We start from the raw sequence: 22266 nt of genomic DNA on the forward strand, positions 1-22266 counted from the left end.
AGCTACAATGTTGATTTTAAGGCATAAGCTGGTGTACGCCATGTGACTGTGACGAGTGAACACGAGCACACTTAGTGTAATGAGTCTGGGAGAGCAACATATGGGTCAACCAACTGTAATAAATACTCATTAGCAGGCAGCTAAGCTACCTGACTTGTGACCCATTCGCTTCCTCTCCATCGAGGCCATTGAGCAGGAGAGCAGAAGCTGGATAAATTGTCCCCTTCACCTGTCTCCTCTTTTGCAGAGAAAAGGACCCAAACATCACAACAATAGTTGTGATGAAAACAAACTGGGGTTTAGTTGAAGAATTTTCAGACATTAAATATGGTTCATTAATCGGCTAAAGCAACAGCAAAAAGTTATTAAGATACTGAAATTGTTTGTTTTTATTCTCTCTTGCTACTTTCAGACAGACATATATAGATTTACCCTCATATTAATTAGTGTACAGTGCTTATGTTGGAAAATATAAAGCTCATGATCGTACATAAATGTTTAGATTTTTTTAATTTCTCAGATTTTTTTTTTCTTTTTTTACAGAATTTAAGTAAACAAGTTATAAAATTTTGACAAACACATTTTTGAGAATAAAAGGTATTTTTTCACATGCTGCTTTAGTTATTTGCCTTAAACTTTAAAAGCACACAAACATTGTGGTCCTATTCATTGCAGCATTTAACTATAAAGAGAAGCTTTTTCCTAAATGGGGTCTTTGGAAATAAAATATTGTTTGGATTTTAAAGAGTAGCTGATTGAACATGAAGGTAACCAATCACACGTGTTTGTTATGCTATTATTTTCACAACAGGAGTTAAAACTTTTGTAGTCAGAGTGCTACAGATAAGTCTAACTTGTCAGACTTTTTTTCTAAAATGTAAAAATCCTATGTTTAGTTGCAATATTTGTCATAAAAAGTTCTGCATGTCTGCAATGGTTGTTTTTCGCATCACTGTATCCTAATTATGACAAAAAAGGCATCTCTCCTCGCTCCTCAGAGCAATAATATTTAGAGATATCCTGGTATGCCCACTACTTTCACACAAGCAAATAATTTTCTGTCACTGCATCAAAAACTGTAATGCTTTTCCATGTCAGTGATATGAAACGGGTGATAGATAAATACAAGCATAAAGTCCACATTGGAACAAAGAAACTTGCAAATGAAATCAGCAGTTTAAACATTTCACTGCTACGCCCCTTAACAATTGCAACTCAGTGTCAAATCGAGTTGAAAAAATTTCCTCTGAAAAGTTTAGAGGAAACTCTGAACTGTGCCAAAGCACAATGGTCTTGACAGGCACCACAATTAGTCATACATTACGTTGGACATAAAATCTCATTACTCACAGAAAACCACAGGAGGATGTCACCTCATTCAATGGTCTTTGTGTATGTATGATTTGATGTTCAATGTATCGGCTTTTTCATACCTCCTAGTTAAATGTAAGAATAACTTAAACAGAAACAGGAAGCATCTACCAAAAACAGGTCTTTTAGAAAAAATCAGAAGGGAAAGAACTGTGCTGAAGTATTGTGTACAGGTGGGTGAAGTTAAAAGCACAAAAATACTAACAACAAAGCAATACTAAAGACAAACACAACTACAACTTTTAAATCCATGCACTATATGCATGGATTTTGTTGTTTTGACTTACAAAACAATAAAGCACAGAAACATGAAGATGCTGCAAATGTTTTTGGCAAGCCCGGTGCCAAAAAACACCAAAAAATAAATAAATTGGAGTTTTCTGATTTTCCTGTGAAAAATGTCAAAAATCCAACCTTGGCATTAGACATGGGTGGAAGATTATGAGAGTAGAATCTGTGAGCATTCTTTTTCACAATTTCTATTCCTCCAAGACATCAGCTCCATCAGTGTCCTGCATCTTTAAGATGCGTACCAACACACCTGAATCAAAAGCCTGAATCACCTCCTCAGCATGATGCTGTGTTAGATTAAAGTGCGTTGAAGGAGTTTTACATATGTAATAGAAAGACAAAAAAAAAGTTTCTTCTTAACATTCCTCTCAGAAACGTATTTATAACCTGCTTCTCCAACAACATCTGTTCACCCCTTCATGTTCTTCTTTCTGCTTTGATGTCCACTTCTTCAATGGATTTAGTCACGCTGACCTTTTTCTTATGGGGCTAGACTCTGTCCGCAAGATGAATATAAGAAGACGGGTAAAAGACAAGTGAAGGACACGAGGGAGATTAGGAGAGATAAGCGGAGTTTATGTGTGGAGGAAGAGGTCAGGAGTTATCACATGGTTGACCTGAGGTGATGTGACAGGAACTGTCATCACTTTCTTTAGCACAGAGCCTGGATCGTCTGTACAGGAGAGGAGGAAGGGCAGTGCAGGCAAATCAAAGTCCAACTAGATCTTATTTTATAAGTCATTTACTGCGTGTGTGTGGTAAACTTGTGGATGACTGTTCATGTGTTGATCTGTTGCTGTTTATGCTCAGGAGATCCATCTATAATCTCGTGTGAGAGGCTAAGTCCCGGTCATATGGTTGTGCTCACAGGACCCCTGCAGAACGGACGCGTCCTCAGTCTTCAGTGCCCCCCTCCTGAGGTGTGAGATCATGTCTGCACCAGGGATGTTGCCAACAGAACAGAGAAGCAAGCGAAAAAAGAAAAAAAAAAACAGTGTGTGCCTGGGTGTGCGTGCGTGTGTGTGTGCAAGTGGAGGAGAGTGTGCATATGTATGAAGGCATGTGTGTCGAGCAGATGGGAGGAAAGAGAAATTAGAGAGGGGTAAAAGGAGAGTAGCGACAGAAAGTCTGCAAGAGCATGTGTGTGTGAGCGTGTCTGTGTGTGTGCTGGACTGTGGGGGCTGTGGAAGGGTTTGGGGGAGGCTGAGGCGAGAGAGAAAGAGAGAAGTGGGGGGGAGCAGTGTGGTTAGGCATCCAGAGTCAGTGAACATTTTTCTGGCAAGCCTCCTCCATGCTCCTGGCCGCTTGCCCGGCTCTGAAGCAAACTTAAACAAACTCCTGTTGCAGCCATCTGCTGGGCCCGCGGGATAAATCACAGCACTGCTCCGCTCTGTGTACAGCTCAGCCGCACCACTATCAGGTTACTGTGTTAGCGGCCTCACACATACACACACGCACTCACTGTTAGGCATGCAGGAACACATTACAGTCCTCCAGCTCATCCACACACACACACACACACACACACACACACACTCGCCGAACTATGCGTCAGCCTGGAGCCAGGGCCTGCCATGGGGCTCACACCACCAGGAGAGGGCCAGCAACATGTGGCCCCACTAATACCACAGGGGGAGATGAAGATGAGGAGCAAAACGAGAGGAGAGCGGGATAAAAGGGGGAAAAGTGGGAAAAGGAGACGAGAGTGATGTGATGGGGGAGACAAGGAGAGAGGTGACACAGCTGGGAAGATGAGAAGGAATGAAAAAGTGGAGAGAATGAGAAGAAGACCTCTGACACTTCTGCTTGAGCCAAGTGCTATTTTTACAACCCCCTGGAGAAGAGAGGAATATAAAAACATCTAGGACCCCTCTGTGCCTGTGGACTCTCATAACAACTTAATCATTTTATGCTCTAGATCAGGGGTCCTCAACTCCAGACCCGAAGGGCTGGTGTATGGCAGCGTTTAGATGTGTCTCCGCCTCAACACACCTGAGTCAAATAATGAGGTCATTAGCAGGACTCTGGAGAACTTGACTGCATACTAAGGAGGTAAATCAGCCATTTGAATCAGGTATGTTGGACATAGCTAAAAGTGGATTTGAGGACCCCTGCTCTAGATTTCTATCATTTAGATAGTTGTTTGATGCTGCACCATGAAGCTAATTCTACAAATAAAGAGATGCTTTGAGATGGCTTAGGCCATTTAAACCTGTACTAGAGTCTTTACCTTAACCGTAACTAACACATTGTACACAACCCAAGTCTATGTTGGGAAATGGCACTGACTGAGCTTGCTAGCAAGTCTTACAGCGTTGGACGTGGCTTGGTCTGCTTTCAATAAGTTGTAAGCATCAGCAGCCATGGTGAATGACCAGCTGAGATCTATATTAATAACATGTCAGCACGGCAGATGGCACACTTGAAAGGGATACAGAATAAGTTATGAGTAATTGAATCCATGGGATTTATCTGCACAACACAAACTGCATCAGTTTATTTGTGACTCATGGCATGGTCATGTCTCAGTACCCTTGGAAACTATTTCAAAAGTCTCATTGTCCCTGTATGTGTTCAGAGGTTAGTCACTGAGGCCATAACACGGAGGAAACAGGATCAACATTACCAAAAGACAAATGCTAAAAACCCTAGCAATACCTCCTCAAAGTCTAAGCCAGTCACTCCAATTTGGATGTTTTGTGTATTAGTGCAAAGCCCACATAATGCTAAATGAGTCAGAGTAACTATATCGTCTGCATTCTTCCAGAGTCATCAGAGTCTCTAGTGTCATGTGAGGCTCCGTACAAAGCTAAATTCCCCTTCTGTCTCAGTCCTCCCAGCTGTCCTGGGGCTGGCAGGACAAGCTGAGTATGCGAGAGACCAGGTGGCGAGGGGGGTAGCTGGGGGTGTGCAGAGGTCAGGGCCAATGCTTGATGATTACAGACAGAGGAAGAAATCCAAGAAGGGAACGTCTTCTTCTGCCAAAATAAGCTCCCGGTTGATCATCGGCAGTGCTCATCTCCTGCTCCTCTTTGGTTGGAGGACAGAAAGAGGTGAAGCGATCAGGCAAATGGTTGGTGAGAGCTGGTGGTTCTGCTGTATATTTAGTCTTTGGCCTCCAGTTGGACTGACACCAGAGTCAGGGAGAGCAGAGGCAAGTAGGAGGGCAGGAGCACGACACAAGAGCAAAGTGGAATGAAGTAAATATTGGTTAAAGTAGCTAAAGAACGAAAACCCACATTCACAAAAATCTGCAGCTGCATTTGGGGAGGAGCTACAAAGAGCATGAGTAATGAAAAGCGCTTAATCGCAATGAAAAATTTAGCCAAGCGCAGAAATTACATGCTAAATGCCAGGTTAACAAAATAGGTCTGCTGCGAGCTACTGTGCAGCTACATCCTCTGCTTGGGTCCAGATGCAGAACCACACACACTCACAGAGCACACACATGTGCAGCTGTGGCACAATGCAGCTGCACTTCCCAGAGAGAGAGAGCAGACACCTGCCAGTGCTCTAACCACCTGGCAGATATACACGTGCAAAAAAAAAAAAACATACTCATGCACAACACGCACATGCTTACAGCTGTTCTTAATGACAATAATAGCAAAGGTTACACTGGTTTCATGTATGTGTATTTGAGTGCAAGTCTGCAAATATGCATTTACAGGACAATGTGTAAAGTGTGTGTTATGGCCAGATGGCAGCTGGCAGGGGGAAGGCTAAGCTGTTGTTGTATTACCCTCTGTTCTCTATAATTGCCACAGTGAACCTGGGTTTACTACTGTTGAGTAAAAAGTACAGGAAAGTACGGAAGCAGCTTTTACAGCATAACCATGCTATGATACTACCAAATTATGCCTCAGTGCATGATGGCAGTGGAAGGGTATAATATAGGGCAGATGTACAACATGGGAAGTGTGCTTACATGGAAAAAAAATAGAGCTTGGGCCTCTGTACAGGCTTGAAAAATGCTTCTAAAAGCATTTCTTTTTTCTTTTTTTTTTTTTTGCATAGAATGAAATAAACTGAAAATCATTCATTTATTCTGTATCATTGTGTCAGTCTGGATAAGTACATTTCTAAGAAATGCTCTTGTCCATTTTTCCCAATGACTATAAGAAGATGAGGAAAAGAGAAGTGAAGCACACAAGACAGATCAGGAGCAATATGTGGAGTTGATGTGTGTTGGAAGAGGTCAGGAGTTATCACACGGTTGACCAGAGATTATGTGAGAGGAAGTGTCATCACCTCACTAGTCTAACATTTCTTAATCTCTAGCAGATTCAAATCTGTAACGACTGGATACTCAGACACAACTCACAATGCCCAGAAAACGCCTATCATATTTTCTATGTGGTATAAAAATGATAGGTGGTTTTCAAACTTTTTTTTTAGATAAAGTAGAAACACTTTCTGCTGCTTTACAAGTCTTCTTAAAGCTTGTCTACTACTGCAGTTAGGAGTATGTGGAAGCATTTTTCTCATTTTCCACCTCCACCTTTGTCCTTCTCCCTGCTTTTCCTCTCTGTTCATTTGCTCTTCCCACCAGGTGAGATCCACTCCAAATTGTGCAAAGTGCTAAACTTTAAAGTATGTAAAGCATGCTAAACTTTACCTCCAAGCTAACTACTTTGAATTTCCTAACAAACAAGATCTCCAGCCTTCTTGAGCGTAATCTTCAGTTTGTTCCAAAGTTCAAATTGCAGAAACTCATCGTTCGTCTATGGAGCCCAAAACGTTCAACTCACTGCACAGCGACTTCTTGTTGTGTCCTTACAGGGCTTTTCACAAACATAAAATGTGACTTATGACGCTCTTTTTTTTTTTGCTAATGAAGATCAGACTCAGCGTGTAAATAGTTCTTTGTTGCCTCTTAGGTTTATCCACTCTGTTCTCAGTCTGTCGGTTTAAATAGACAAACACGTCTTGGTAGCTTTGCAGTTATTCTACACGGTGATTGTTTGATAAGCGCTCCAAGAAATGATCAAAGCTTAGTGTATTCTTATTTACCCACACCCTGCTTTAAACATTTACAACAAAGTTTATCTCTGATTATAATGCTGTGAACAGCTGGAAATGAAATGGCACAAATTTCAAACCTATCTCCTACTTCCATAATTCTGAATGGAGTTAGCTGCACTACCTTTCATTTAGGAGTTACATAACTATGAACATGTGAAAGCTCTTTTATTCACTTTGTAATTATGCATACTTTGTCTTGCTCTATCACATAAAATCCAATAAAAAATAAGTTTGGTTTTAATGTGAAAAAATTCAAGGGGTTTCAATACTTTTGCAGTATAACAAATCTTTACAAACTACTTTATGTTTGTCTAACTTTGTTTGTAAATCTGTCAGATTTCAGTTTTCCTCCATCCACCTTTATGTTCAGTGTTAATTTGCAGCTTCCATTAAGAGCATTGACATTCTTTCTTTTTTGTACTAGAGGTTTTTAACGGCTCTACTGGCCTTTATTTGAGAGTGGTCATTCAGGAAAGAGGGTAATGGGAGAGACATGTGGCACAGGTCATTGGGTCGAGACTCAAACCTGTGATGGCCACATTGAGGACGACGCATACATGCCATGTATGCCCCACGGCAGCGCCTGAGCATTGCCATTTTTTAATCAACTTTAGCCCGGCCATTCCCTTCCTTTGTATTCTGCTTGATTAAAATCTCGTTCACAGACAGTCTGGGCTTTTTTCCATTTAAAAGTTTGCCTCTTGTAGATTTCTACCGGTCCAATCCGAACAGCAGAAGTTGTGAGCAATGACCACAAATTTCTGCGCTGTTTTAGTATTGTAGTCTGCCTGTAATTTAAGGAATGGCAGTGGAGGAGGTGAACGAAGCCGTTCAGTCTGAATTTCCAAATATTAAATTAACATTAACAGCCGCTTCGATCAGCTCGGTTCTTCTTTCCTTTCAGTAGAGGCTGGTTGCTCACAGCATAAGCAATTTCTGGCATTCAACTGGCGCATCACATACATCATGGGCAATTGGGTAAAATTTTAAACCTCAACAAAGTTCACACTTCCAGGAAGAAACTGTTTCTCAGTAGCCAAGAGCCCAAACCCTCTGCATGGAGCAAATAGCATAGAAGAAGGGGTAACTCAACCAGGCTCCACATCCAAAACGAGGAACAACCAAGACATTCAACAATATGGGCCAAAACTGGAACCCCACTGGTTTTTGAGTGGCCTTTCATGGAGAACAGAGCAGCAGTAATGCCAATCCCATGAAGAAGATAGACTTCATGAGATTTTATGAAGTTTATCATAAAACTTCACACTGAATTTGGAACATAATAATGCATTACAATTGCTCTTTGGTCGAGGATCTGGTGCTGGGTTCAGACGATTCTGAAACGCTGAACTCACCCTCCCCTCTCGGACGACAATTGAAGATCTGAATTTACAACTAGGCCATAAAAATCCTTTGTTTAGGCTTCAGGAAGGCTGACCAATTATTAAAATAATTATGATTTATTATCTCTGTAATGTTTTCAATAAAATTAAATTGTTCTCCAATCAGCGAATTACAAAAACAAGCAAAAAAAAATAAAAAAAAGCATATGAAAAAATATACAACAGCATTTTTTTTTCACAGATCTTATGCCATGTATTTGAAATTTTAAGTGGGAAAACTTTTGTGGGAAAAAACTGTTCCTTAGTCTATTTAGCTTTGTTTTTATTATTCTTTTTCGTCTCCTTGATTGGAAGAGTTCAAACAGTGAGAATCCAGGGTAAGAAATGTCCTTTATTAAGTGTTTTGCTCTCTTGGGGAACTGAGAAAATGCAGCTCCTGCAGTGTGATCGAACTATTGATAAATGTTAGACCTTCAAGTAGGTAAATAAAAGAGATTAATCTAATACGTAGCAGCAGAGTAAATTTAGTGTAGTATCTTTGTTTTGTTTGCCCAATTAAATAATCGGTGTTCATTAATAAACCTTTTAACCTGAGTAATGCGGTCTCCTCGTGCTTTTTATCTGACAAATATAACCGATAGAAAATAGCAAGGAGTCATTACTCAGGTTTATTTCGATAGATTGCAATACAAAAATGTTAACAAAAATCAATACAGTTAAATATGGCTTAATCAAGCTATGCTATGGATAAACATGTTAGACTGTAGCAATCTGAAATCACAAAAATATAACCATGTCGCACTTTGCTTTACGTCGACAATCAGCACAAATGCAGTCAGGCAGGCGCAGAGACCTGAATGACGTTTTATTGGAACTGAATCACAAATGCTCTCTGTATGTGACATAACACTGAAGCAGGTATTTCAAGTCCAAAAGTGTAATAAGAGTGCAAAAATCTTTCCTCTCTGCAACAGCAGATGATTTCATTATCATTTAACCTTTATTTATCCAAGTTGCCAAACTAATTGATCATAAAATTTTCATTTTCTGAAACAAAATCTCATAATGAAGGTCAATCTGTTTTCGTCTGTTTATGGACCAGATTGTCCAAAAACCTCAACTTCCTCAGTCAGTGTTGAATGTATTTTCCTTTCAAAATTAAAACCATTTGCTCAAATAAAATTAAACACAGCTTTACCCTGGCAGCTCTCTCACAGATCTCTCACCACTATGTACTTTATGTCAATTTGCACCAACAAGCAAAGGATGGCAGAAAACTTAATCACTCTCTCCCTCCTAAATATTTACCAACATCAGATGTCTGCCAGGAAATTTTCAGTTAGTGACAACGAAAACCGTATTTCTTTTGTGTTTAGTCGCATTTTAACTTCACTGTAAACTTCTTGGAAAGATTGCAATTTAAGCTAACATTGAGTGAAACGACAGTAAGTACTGAAAAAGTGACAAAGATACCACACTTCACAGCAACAAACTATTGAGTGAAATGCAACTTCACTTAAAATGTAAACCCTGAAGGAAATTTTTGGGAGCAGAACCAAAGGTTTCACCTGGTTTAAAGAGTGTTATGCTATTACCACGACCAGCATTGTCATCCTATATACGGTAGTCACGTATATAGGATGTAGCTGAACCACCAGGCTCAGATGTGACAGAAAAAACAAGAAAAGCTAGAACACCTCAGGCTCATCCGCTCTGTGAATGATCCGACCTCTCCATTGAGACGTGGTCAGGAATGCAGCACGGAGTCAGACTAGCGGGAAGAGAGCGATTAAAGCTTTGAGAGCTAATCAAAACCCACCTTCAGCAGCTTTCACATTAAACCCCTTTAAATCCTAGAGAATCCCCACTGAAACGCGAGGCCGTCTGTCAGACCACGGCGCTGAGAGCAGAGCACAGCTGCAGCAACTTTATATGCTACACGCGATACAAACAGTTTTTATGAAACATACTCACACATGAACATCATATTCATAGCCACGACACCTTTGAATATACTTTCTGATACTCCATGCTGCATTATTAGCTTCAATAATTAAATGATGAAATAAAAAATCCTCTCTTTTATTTTCTTCAAGTTGCAGTTTGAGGCCATTTAACCCCACAGATCCTTTTTTCCTCCCACTAATCTTCTTTTTTCCATCTTCAAATAATTAATCCTGGCAGCTTTTTGTCACCCTTTCTGAAGTCACGTCTAAATTTGTTCTTTCTTTTTCGTTTTTTTGTTTTATTCCGCTTCTCCTGCCATTCTGGCAGCATCATAAGGGGATCGACATGTTTTTGGGAATTGATAAAATACATTCTTTAAATGATGAAGATTGAATCTCAATCGTCCACATCAATCACACATGCTGTGAACAAATGAGTACAATAATAAAAATAACAATTCAAGTAAAACCAGAAAATAATAGAACTGTGAAATCAAGAAAGGGTTTTTTTTTCTGATTACTGCCAGACACAATCATGATAATATCATTGTAATATAAAAGAATAAATATGTTCCTTTCAAGTGCAAACCTGCTTACAACATAGTACTTCAGCCAGTTAGAAATTAAAATCCTGGACAGTTTGCTCTTAGGACTAATTTAATAATTATTTTTGAATATTAAACAAATATATTGTATTCCTTCAAAATGTTTAATTCAACAGACAAAACCTGCTCTTTTGGTATTTATCCTATTGTAAATATTCTTATGCATAATTGATTTTTTTAATGAAACAATTAAAGTAAACTTAAAAGAGTCTAGAGTTGGTATCATGGCAGATGAACACACAATTTATTTGTGGGATGTGGCGACATCAAGTAGCACTAGTTTCACATTGCAGTCAAGGAAAGGAATCGAGGGGTGAACTTTTTATCGGCCAGCCGATTTAATGGTGCAGATTTCCGATCCTATCCACCAATCTTATCTATCTCAGCAAAGGTAAATAAAATCAATCATTGTCTTTTGTTCTCCCGTCAGAGGTTTGACTGACAGACCAATCCACGAGGTTACTGTACTTAAATACTGTACTAACCCCACTGTTGCCAATTCAGCAACTTTCTCGCAATATCAAACAATTTTTTCAGACAAAAATATTGTCTGAAAGTATCGGCCAAAATCGGACGGTTAGATTTTTTTTTTAAATAATAAAAACTGCAATCGGTGCATCCCTACGATAGTTCTTTATTAAGTAATGACTTTCTGTAATCTGGGTATTGTTTTGACTGTTATTTTTATTGCTTTAACACATTTATACATTAACAATTTATTTTACTATTAGAAGTTAGAACTTATATCTAAGTATCATTACAGAACAGTTGCAATGCGCATTTATAAACACTTTAGTGTTTGCTGTTGCTATTTTAACATTTAACACCTTAAAAATATGTTTACTAAGTTAATTCTAATAAAACTAAGCACAATTTTCAGTTGAACATGAAATGATTATAGCTATACTAAATTAACATAGAGCAGGAAAACAAATGATAAACTGTGCGGCCTTATGGTCGTGTCAGTAACTGTGACTTTCTGCGCTACTGTTTGTATTTGATATGAACAATTAGGAAATATGAAGCCAGTGTAATCCACTGTCTCCGAATTTCTCATTTATTCTGTGAACACATCAACCAAACTATAAGCCTCAATCAAAGTTTGAATGTTTCGTTCTTTAATAGCTTCTCCCATCGTATTTTTCAAAGTTAATTCTCACGAATCTCTAAAAAAGTACAAATCTTGCAGCTGTTTGACGTTTTGCCGTGCTGCTTTCAACTTGAACTCAACCGACCTAAACCAAACCCTGGATGTGCGCGCACAGGGCACTAAAGGGAACCAGATGGGAACTCTCTACTGACAGCTCAAACCCCAGCGATGACAGACCTTCTCCAGCCAAAAGCATGGCACTAAAGCACCTGTTGCCCTGCGGCTATTTTGCAGCACCTCTTCCCAACACCACTGGCTCCTTTTTCAGCTATGAGGTCACTTGCTTGCTCAGGCCAAAAATGTCCAAAGCGGTCACTTAAATCTTCTCCCACTGAACCCCTGCTGCCCCCACAACTATTATGATCCCCATAACCCTGGCAGAATGAATAACTAGTCCCATGATCATAGCAAAAATTTAAGTGCAAAGTTTGATTGATCATAAAAGCCTTAATTTGGGGTGTAATAAAAATGACAGCCTGTCCAACACTTATTTAAGGAGCAGAAGGAGAACTAAGTGGACAGCTCCACACAGAAGAGTGTGAGTCTGTGAAAGCAGAGGCTGCTCTGTGTGAATGGCGTCCACAGATGTTCTTCACATGTCCAGCATGGTTAGACAGTCAGTGTTTGTTTGCATGAGAGATCTGTTCATAGGAGCAGCTGGCTGTCTAAATACTCCTCATCTCTTCATTTACACATCACCCATCCCTGACTGCCCAGAAGGTGTGCTCAACAAAAGACCCACACACTCTTCAGCTTTTGTAAATCATCTGCTGGAAAAATCAGGAATCTGTTTTGAGATTTAATTTGTATATCTTTGAAGGAAGTTTATAAAAAAAAAAAAGTAGAAAGAAAAAGAAAATCAAGTGAAATAATGATGTCACCTCGGAGGAAGTGTGCGCACGTACAGTTGACTGAGCCAGCCCATCTGGAGTACTTATGAAAAGGTTGTTTATAACTCACCAAAATGACTCTAGTTTGTCATTTAAATGAGGAAAATAAGAAAACAGCTCGAACAACTGCTGAGATGTAATGGCCTGTCGTCAAACATAAATTACTGCCAAACTTCTTTTGATATATACACACACACACACACACAACGTGGACATGGTACAAATCCGGCCATATTTCTGAAGGATTAACTTGACCTCAACCCTTTCACCTCCTTGCAAAGAGATTTTTCAACATTGTCACAATAAATACAATAAAAGTTAGCTTTAAACTGCATTCCTCAAAAATGCTCCTCAGTGTGCTCAAACTAAAACAAACTGTTTAGCACCAGGTGACACATACTCAGTCATGCTTGTTAAAATAAACACATGAACGCAGCAAACACTGGACTGGCCATGGCCTCCGGATCCCCATAGTTTCCCTCTTTTGTTTATGGACGTGAGTTCTGATAAAAAATTTAAAAAAATTGTTTCCTTTTCATCTCAGTCAGAGACGCAGATATGAAAATTACTCTTCTGTCCAGGAAAGAATAAAGTATTGAACAGAGCAGTGAGCAGCTTTGATATTATATTGCTACGTTAAACCATAATTATTGCAGGGTATGGACAAAACAACCCAGGAAGCACTACTTCGTTTTGTTCTTACCTTGTGTCTATGTGCTGGGGAATTCAATTCAGGGTCATTCTTCTCTCCAAGTGTGGCTCCATGTCCCGGCATGGCTCCATCCTGCTGCATGCTCTCTCCCACCTGCACCACCGCTTTGCAATCCACACACGAACCTATCACCAGCCTCCTGCCATCATCCACCAGAAGCATGCGAGGGCTGCGAGGCGCGTACAGGAACACGGGAAGCCGAGCCACAGTGACAGCGCACAGCCTGCCTTGCCTGTGCTGCTCCTGCCTGCAGAAGAAGCACACAAAGGCCTCACAGCTGTACTGACGGGCCCACTGGGAGCTCGGCAGGTGAGAGTTAGCACCAGCTAAGCCAGAGGTAGAAGGGCTGGAGGATTTCAGGGCCTTGCTCTCATGTTGTGCCCACTGAGAGTGCAGGTCGTGGTAGCAAAGTTTACAAGCGGACACGAGGCCTGTGGCATCAACTGGTTTAGCACCTTGTGCAGGTGGATAAACTGTGAGAAATGGGAAGAAAGGCTCCCTCTCCACAAAACGACTGGGGGGATTGACATGCAGCTGGTACTCTGCACCTGCACTCAGTTCCGCTCCACACAGGTAACACACCGAAAGGGAGCTGCTGTGGCGAGAGATCACCCCCACCTGAGAGTGGACGGCTCCGGACCTTCCTTGTCCTCCTTGTCCATCGGCGGACAAGGAGGAATGGTACCGAACGAGGAAGGAGCTGACAGATGTGATGAGATCTTCACTGAGGCTGAGTCGATACGCACTCCAGATGTCCTGCAGAATAGCGTGGCATTGTGGGCAACAGTGCACACGGCCGTTCTTCACCGCTTGAGCGTTAGGTGGGCAAGGCAACAAGCCAATGAAAGGAAAGTACATCACAGCACGGGATTTCCCTACGCCAGCTTTTGCATACACGACCCTCAAATCCCCTCTACCCTCCTGACCACAGAGGAAACATGTTTCATGGGAGGGCTTTGGTTCAGGTGTGACCTCCAGGGAACCTGGAGTTCTTCTGTCGAGTGTGTTGTGTAGGGATGGATGAAGACCGGAAGCACTGGAAGTTTGATTCAGGGGGACGACATAGAGGCGCTGAAGCACAGGCACATCAGCCAACTGAAAGCTCTCCCACTGCTGCATGAGAGAGGAGTGGCAACTTCCACAAACAATGGTTGTACCTGAGGGGCTGATGGGCACTGCACCTCTGGGAGCCGAGTGGAGCCACAGGAAAGGGAAGAAGGGCTCTCCCTGCGCCCTCTCCTGTTTTTGAACACTGATTTTGAAATGGGCACTATGTCTGAGTCCAGTACCACAGATATAACAAACCCGTTCATCTGGCGAGGAACCAGCAGTGTGATGGGAGACCCTCCTGGCGGAAGGATCTGAGGCAGCTCGAAGCTGAGTTGTTGGCCCTGGTTTGGGACAGCGAATGTCCCGCTCATCATCACTTGTGATGTTTATCTCGTCTTCTCCGGAGTTGTCAGAGTTGATCTCCCTGGCGACGGTCGAGTTGCATTTGGAGATGACGGGAGACAGCGCAGCGCTGGAGTTGCTCTCGGCTTTCCCTCGATGCAGCAGAGATGGATATCTGGACGGAGCGCAGCTGCTGTCGGCAACACGCTGGATCTGACGCTGCTCCACATGTCTGACACTCTCCTCCTCCAACCAGCGCCTGTTGCGCATAATGACCCCGTTGTCTCGCACAGGTGTGTCAGTTAGAGAATTGCCACAGCAGCGCTGAGTGTGTCTCTCTTGGGGCTTCAGCAGAGCTTCTGATGACTGACTGACATTCATAATTTTAGCCCCGCGCCTTGCCGGCTGCACACTCTCAGCTTTAGGCAATTCCCGAGCGTCATAAACGCCCGCCGCGCAGCGCACCGCCCGCTGTGAATCCGGGCTGCTTTTAATACTGATGACATTGTTTTTCCTGCTACTGTCTCTTGGGAATTTGACGGGCGCTCTCAGACACTTGTCCTTGCCCACTCTCTCCACCAGATCCATCTCCTGATCTGAAAGGTTCTCGTTTTCAGAAAAAGATGAGAAGTCAGAGTCTGCGCCTCCGTCGTAGTTGTGGCTGCCCACGCTGATTCTCCTCTCCAGGTCGTAGGAGACGTTCCACTCCTGTGGGACCCGCCTGGAGTCGCACTGGTAGGGTCGCTTCAGCCAATACATGCGCTTCTCGATGGGCGTCCTGCTCCGCTCAAATGAGTTCCACTGCTCCGTCAGGAAGCAGTGGCACACGGCGCACACCAGCGCGCAGCCATCCGGGCTGAGTTCACACGCACCCGGGGCTGGCTCTTGGTTCTGGAGAAACGGGAAAAAAGGCGACCTCTCTTTCAGATATGTCACTTGCAGCCTCAGTTCCTTCCCAGGTGTGACCCCGCTCCCGCATATGAAACAGTGAACCAGACCCCCCACTCCGTTCCGATCAGCCCTGGAAGTGGTGCGGGGCAGCGCGCTGTCCTCACCGGGCATTGATGCAGCCATGAGCCGGTGTTTGCGAGATAAGGGTGCCAGCTCCTGGTCGCGGGGAGAGTTCATTGCTGTTAAACCCCCGAGGCTAGGCTACATAGCAAAACGTCAACAAAGTTAGGTCATACTCGTCTTGAACACTTGTCTCCGAGCGTGCAATAGTTTTCGTCCAACTTATAGAGTGATAAAACCCGCGGCAGTCCATTGAAACAAACAGCGTGCAGCAGCGAAGCCAGCAGTCCCGTTAAGCGTTGCTCTCACCCGCAAGGACAAGGAGAAAAATCCCTCCAAACTTCCATGTAGCTGCACGACAGTCCTTATTTTTGAAAGTCCTTAGTCCACGTGTTTGTTCTGAACGTCCGCATGACAGAAGTTGAGATCACTTGTCGTATCCGGCAAAACTTTCCTGCCTGCGCTGTGCAACTTTGGCTGCAAACTCACTCACACTGTACACAGCGCCATCCCCGATTCATGGGACCCGCTCAGACACCCCAAAGACAACCTCCACCCCCAGCCAGCCCCCCCCCACCTCCCAGTGTTAGTTTAGATGTCAGTTTTCCTGATTAGAATCGCACTGTCAAAAAACAACAACGATGCATCACCTGCAAACAAAACTCTTGCAGCTTTCATAAGACTCATTCAAGGAGTGATGAGTAAAAATAGTTGGAAAACTTGCTCAGTAAAAAAGTACACATTACTCAGTGTGAGTGCGGGTTATTGATAAGTGATTATCAGAAGTTATTCCAAAGTACAACTGATTCTGATTTATGCTTCACTTAGAGAGAAATAGAGAGAGGACACAAGTACTTTGAGATTTTCTGCTTAATGCTGAAATGTCATGTTTTTTTCCTATTTCACACTGCAACCACAGTACAGGTCTAACAACGAACAATCATATCGCTTTTGCAAAACTGTTGTGCTCTGACAAACCTTGGTAATATGCCAGATTTTGACATCACAGATGCTGATGATTTTCATGTTTTTCTTGGGACCAGCTTCAGGTATGTTACAACTAAAATAATTTTGTGTTTCATCCTCTTCTAGTCACAGCTCATGTTTTTTGACTATGCAGTTATTCGCTTCAAACCACTGTAATCATAAACATAAGAGCTATCATGGGTTTTATCTGAGGGTTGTGGTATGCAGTTAAGTACTTTTTTAAATGTCTGTTGACATCTTTATTTTTTTTGTTCATATAAGTCAGGTGATTGACTGGGCCGTTCTCAAGGCTTATTTTTGCACAGCTCCATAACATCTTCTCTTTGGTCAGATATACGAGAGGGTTTCAGGGTTGCCTGGTCATGGCTGGTTTATGGTGAAATTATGTTCTGTTCATTTATGGATTAATGCTCTAGTCCTGTTCACTGAATGGTGCAGAAGTTTAAGAAGTCATCTGTAAGATTGACACTTGCATGGTTTTCAACAGTAAGATCTTTTGCAAAGGTTTTTTGTTTTTACAAATAGTCCAGCAGTTATTAAATTAGCTGATATTACTTTTCATGTAGCTACAGCCATGCTTTCTAAATACTAACAGATTTCAGTCTATTTCTTGTTTTTCTATACCTTTTTGTACACAATTTTCTTAATGTATTATATACTTATTCCTTGTACTGTTATATTTTATTACACATAGCTAAATTTCTAGGAGTAAATGTTATGCCAATGGAACTATTTCACATATATTTAGTAAGAAAAACATTGACATGTTCAACACTTATTTTACTAAGTTTATGTTAGAAGCAGAGGGAAAAAATGTGTCTGTATTTTTTATATAATAAAGAGCCTTAGGTTTTAGTGAGTTCCTTTTGCTTCTGGTGTGAAAAGAGATTAATGAAGGTAGAGTATCAGCATATCTGTAAAGCCATATGAGGAAGTTAGCCTGCAGAGATAAAGGATATGAAGACACATTTTGAAACAAAAGCTGGCGTCTATAAAAATGTACAAAACTAAGACAGAAGATACAGGCAAAATTCACAAAAACTGTTTTCCTCCTGTCACATTTGCAAATTGCTAATATAGATAATCACGAGTGGATCTGATTTCACATTATATGACCATGGTACTAAAATTTGTGTATGCACTGTCCGAGGGTCTGGTTGTATTCATTACCGTAAGGTACTGTATGTGCTTGTTTTTTTCCATGGTCATATGGGAGGCATTATTTTACAGTTACACCACAGGACTCCATACCTCACCACAGAAACCCACTGAAAATCCGGCTTGTCCGAGGAAATATTAAGAACAGACGCTTTATCTTTTGCACAAACAGAATTGATCAAGCAGCAACAGCTTACAAAAAGCTTACAACAATTTTATAACAATTACAGAAAGGATGCTGTGGTAGCGCAGGGGTAAAGCACAAGCCATACATGGAGGCCTTAGTCCTCGATACGGCTGTCACAGGTTTGAGTCCTGGCTTGAGCCGCATGTCTTTCCTCTTTCTCATTACCTACTTTCCTGTCTGAGTCTGACCTCTCTCAAATGAAGGCCACTAGAGCCAAAAAAAATTAAAAAATTAAATTAAATTAAAAAATAAAGGATAAACAATAAGTCCCTTGACTGCCTTTGATGCACTGGAAAGCATAGATTGGAACATGCTAAAGTTAAAATGCATGTATCTGCAGAGGTTTTGATTCCCTAAGCTCATTTTGAACTTTAGCTTCCTAGTGAGAACACCATCAAATACAGCAAGCAGCCCATGAAAAGCAGATGTCTGTGGTTATTTTTAAAGAACAAACCAACATTTTTAAGAAAACCAATGATCAATTCCCATTTAATTCACTTGACATTATTATCAATATCAAATATGACAACCAAAACCTGTACATGTGGTGTCACATAGAGTTCATGGTTACCTAGATCCATATGAGAAGTGCTGGCACCACTGGGTACATGTGCAACTGGTTTTCAGTATCAGCTGTGCCACACAGCCGTGTGTTTATGTGAACTTAATTCACCACATCTGCACTATGGTGTTGAGTACGGCTTACACTTATAGTCCCTTCACACAGGAGTGTGAGACCATGCCATGGTTCCCATGGCCTGTTTATATACGGCTGGACAGCAACAAATTACAGCGATAATCATGAGGCTGCTATACTCTTACTATTTGCCAAGTGCCATTTTTTAAAATTCTTGAGATTCTGAATGTGCTATGTATTTGCAACGCACTTCTAAAACAATCCCACGTCAAACACCTAATGAAAATTTCCCAAAGCGTGACTCTTTCAGACTGGTGAGGATGCACCTGTGCATCAAAAGATTATTCCAAACGACCACAAGAGGTGATGTGCCCTGCATGCATTTTTTTTCTTAAAATTTTGTGATGTTGAAACCACAAACTTAAATACATTTTATTTGCATTTTTATGACAGATACACCAACAAAAACATAACACAGAGTTTAGAGGTGGAAGGCAAATCAGATACAGTTTTAAAAACTTGTGGTGTGCAATCTGAACTGTTTTATGCACCTTTTTGTCTTTTACACTTTAGGTAAAATAAGCATCTAGCTTTAAAGAAAGTCTTCTTATGTGTATGCACATAAGAAGAGGAAGAGCCTTCACTGCTCTACCTCTCAGCTGTGGCAGAAGATGAACCCCTGAACAAACCATCACTGCAGCAAAGCATGGTGGTGGAGTGCACAGTTTCAATTTCCCTGACTGTGCCCAACACAGTGTAGAGTAAAATAAACATATCATTCTAATAAGAAGACAAAAAAAGTATCAGTTAGCTAAATTGATATGTACTACTGAGAATTTTAGCTTGCACAAACCTATGGCTGCTTCAAACAACCAACCCCTTCCATTGATGGTAAGAACAATCCTTTGCATTACTGGAGAGTCAACCAAGGGATGACAAGTATTTTTTCTTTATCACAGCCTTCCATGACGAGCACAGGAACCAGCTCAGCATGCTTTCTTCTTTTCTTGTTGGCGGTTTGGCAAGCAACTAATTGATGTGCATTACCTACTGGAGCCTAGCATGCCGAAGTGCTTATCTTACACAAACAAACAAACAAAAAAAGTTGACATTATACTCAGACTGCAGGGAGTCTATTTCTCTGATTCGATCAGTCTTGTTTCTGTTTTACTTTAGTTCATTCCTTCAGTTTATTTTTATTTATTGGCTCTAGTTATTCCTTGTTACTGTAGCTTAATTATATTTCTTAGGTCTAGTTATTCATTAGTGTTAGATGTATTTCCGAGACCTTTATGTACTCTCCCTTGCTCCTGTGCCATTTTCTCTCTCTCTCTCCTCACACCTGCAACCTGTTTCTAATCAGTCATTGTTTGCTTGTTTAGTCTCAATCTTGCTGGTTCCTCTTGTTTAATCCTGTTAAATTCTTTTACTTCCCTTTTGTTCCCTGTTCTTGTGAATTTTTTTGTTCTGCAAAAAACTCTCTGGAGTTTTTTGTTTTATGTTTTTTGTTTTTTATTTTATTTTTATTCTTCATGAAATCTTCAAATCAACTCTGCCTCAGCCTGTCTACATTTGGGTCCACTCAACTAACACACCATGACACATTCTAAGTTTTTGTGATGCTGCTTCCAATACATAAAGAGGTCGGTCTTATTAAACTTCACTGGTTTTGTACCACAAGTTTTGCACTCAACTGTTATGTCTTTTTTTGGTTTTTGATGAAAAGTACTGCCATTAAGCCGACACCGCCTCTATTCTAGCAGTGTCATCTACGACTCTGTCAACAAATTCTGTTGCTGTGATAATGTCTGCTCTGCATGAGTAATACAAGCACTACCGAATAAAAATAATGGGGTGGAATATTTGCTGGAACAAAAATCTGGGCCAGACTATTTGCTGAAATGGATTGCTTCTATTTAGTTGCAGAACGATAAAATCCCATACTGTATTTTGGCTGATATCAGGACACCTTAGTTTTGTGTAAAATGTATTGTGTCCCAAAGTAAACCCAAGATTTCTTAAACACCAACATTACACTATCTTACACCATTGACATCACATTGGCACCATTTGCCATTTTCTCTCTTGGTAAGCTTTTCAAAACTGTTGAGTAAAAGGAGGGAGATTACATCATTCCTAACCTGATGCCAAAGTTCTAGCCAAGACTTTATCTGATGTCTTTAAGCTGCAGCACAGTTGTCATCTAATATGAAGGCTGATAGAATACAGTATTTGCTATAGTTCCCAAATAGTTATTTCTGTGAAACGTATTCCCCCAAATCAAATGTCAGAGCAGCATTCACTGTTTCTTGCATTGGGTTGGCATGTTTTATCCAACCAAGGCAACTTGATGATGCAAAGCCTGACTGACAGCCCTGACTTGTCTGTGACCTTTTGCTACACCATTATTTACAACTTCCTTCCCTTTTCTGTCATGTCATTCTATTGGTTTGCCTTTTTGTTTCTCCCAGTGTAAGCCCCAAACTCATTTTAATTAGTTATTAATTTGCTAATACCTAAATTTTCTGTGTATACAGCAATAAAGTATACCCAGGAATCACAATGAGTTGTTAAGAAATACAAGTTTACAACATTTCACAGCCTTCTCAAACATGCACCCATGCATACAATGAAGGTTTCTCAGAGGCTTGGCTGCTCATTTGCCCACACTTGGTTTTTAATTGATTTGTTTTAATCAATCCATCAAGCCTTTTTAGTCAGACGTATATGGTCCATAATAAATAAAAGCAGACAGAACAACAAAAAAAAAACAATAAAAATATCACCATTACCATTTAAACTAAGGCACCAGTGATTCCACAAACCAGAGAAGAACCTGACTGACATGAACAGGGATGGTCAAAGTGGTTATGATTGTGTTTACAGTCTATTAACCTTCACATACTCTGAACATAAGGTTTCAAACCATAGCAGTACAAGTTGGTATACTAGCATTTACAAACATCTAACTGGTACTCCATTGCGGCATCTTACGCAGCATCCTTATGCCATCATTGTGCATCACCTGAAGTTCATCCATGCTGATTTTCTGTAATGCTGCCTCAGGTGGGCAGTATACATCGAAATACAATATCCTTTAAAGAGTACACTTAGATAATTTCTGAAGCATGTTAGCTTCTACATATTTCATACAATGCTGCTTGTAAATGTTTCTATCATCAGACAGGTCAGCGGTGATGTCACCTTACAAATATTTTACCTCATCTTGACTTGGAGGATGCTGCCAGACAGAGCAAAGTCAGGGAAAGACTCTTTACTCTTGACTCTTACTCTTTACTCCATCATGACTCTTTAGTCATGATGGAAAAAGTAAATTTAAAACAAACATAAAAACAATCCAATCTTAAATCCAGTCTTTATTTTTGTATGTTTCCGTACAGTGAAGGCTAAGAACATTTTGCATTGCCAAAAAGCCTGTACTGCTATATTGGTTCCTATATGGACTCTACCTGCTAAACTTTCTGGCAGCATCGCTGCTGTAAAACAAGCCTAACGTTCATGTCCCTGTTGGATCAAAACTAAGATTATTACTTTACTCTG

At 40.9% G+C, this 22266-nt stretch overlaps 1 protein-coding gene across 1 annotated transcript in view; it reads right to left on the reverse strand.

Annotated features, from left to right (window-relative positions):
• Positions 1-16214, reverse strand: part of gse1b (Gse1 coiled-coil protein b) — a 184622-nt gene extending 168408 nt beyond the window's left edge. The window contains 1 exon segment of the mRNA XM_055036829.1: positions 13325-16214. Coding sequence (XP_054892804.1) covers positions 13325-15853 — 2529 coding nt within the window. The 5' untranslated portion in view covers positions 15854-16214.
• Between the last annotated feature and the right edge of the window lie 6052 nt (positions 16215-22266).

This window comes from Poeciliopsis prolifica, unplaced genomic scaffold (genome assembly GCF_027474105.1).
Source record: "Poeciliopsis prolifica strain line A6 unplaced genomic scaffold, Auburn_PproV2 SCAFFOLD011, whole genome shotgun sequence".
NCBI classification, from domain to species: domain Eukaryota; kingdom Metazoa; phylum Chordata; class Actinopteri; order Cyprinodontiformes; family Poeciliidae; genus Poeciliopsis; species Poeciliopsis prolifica.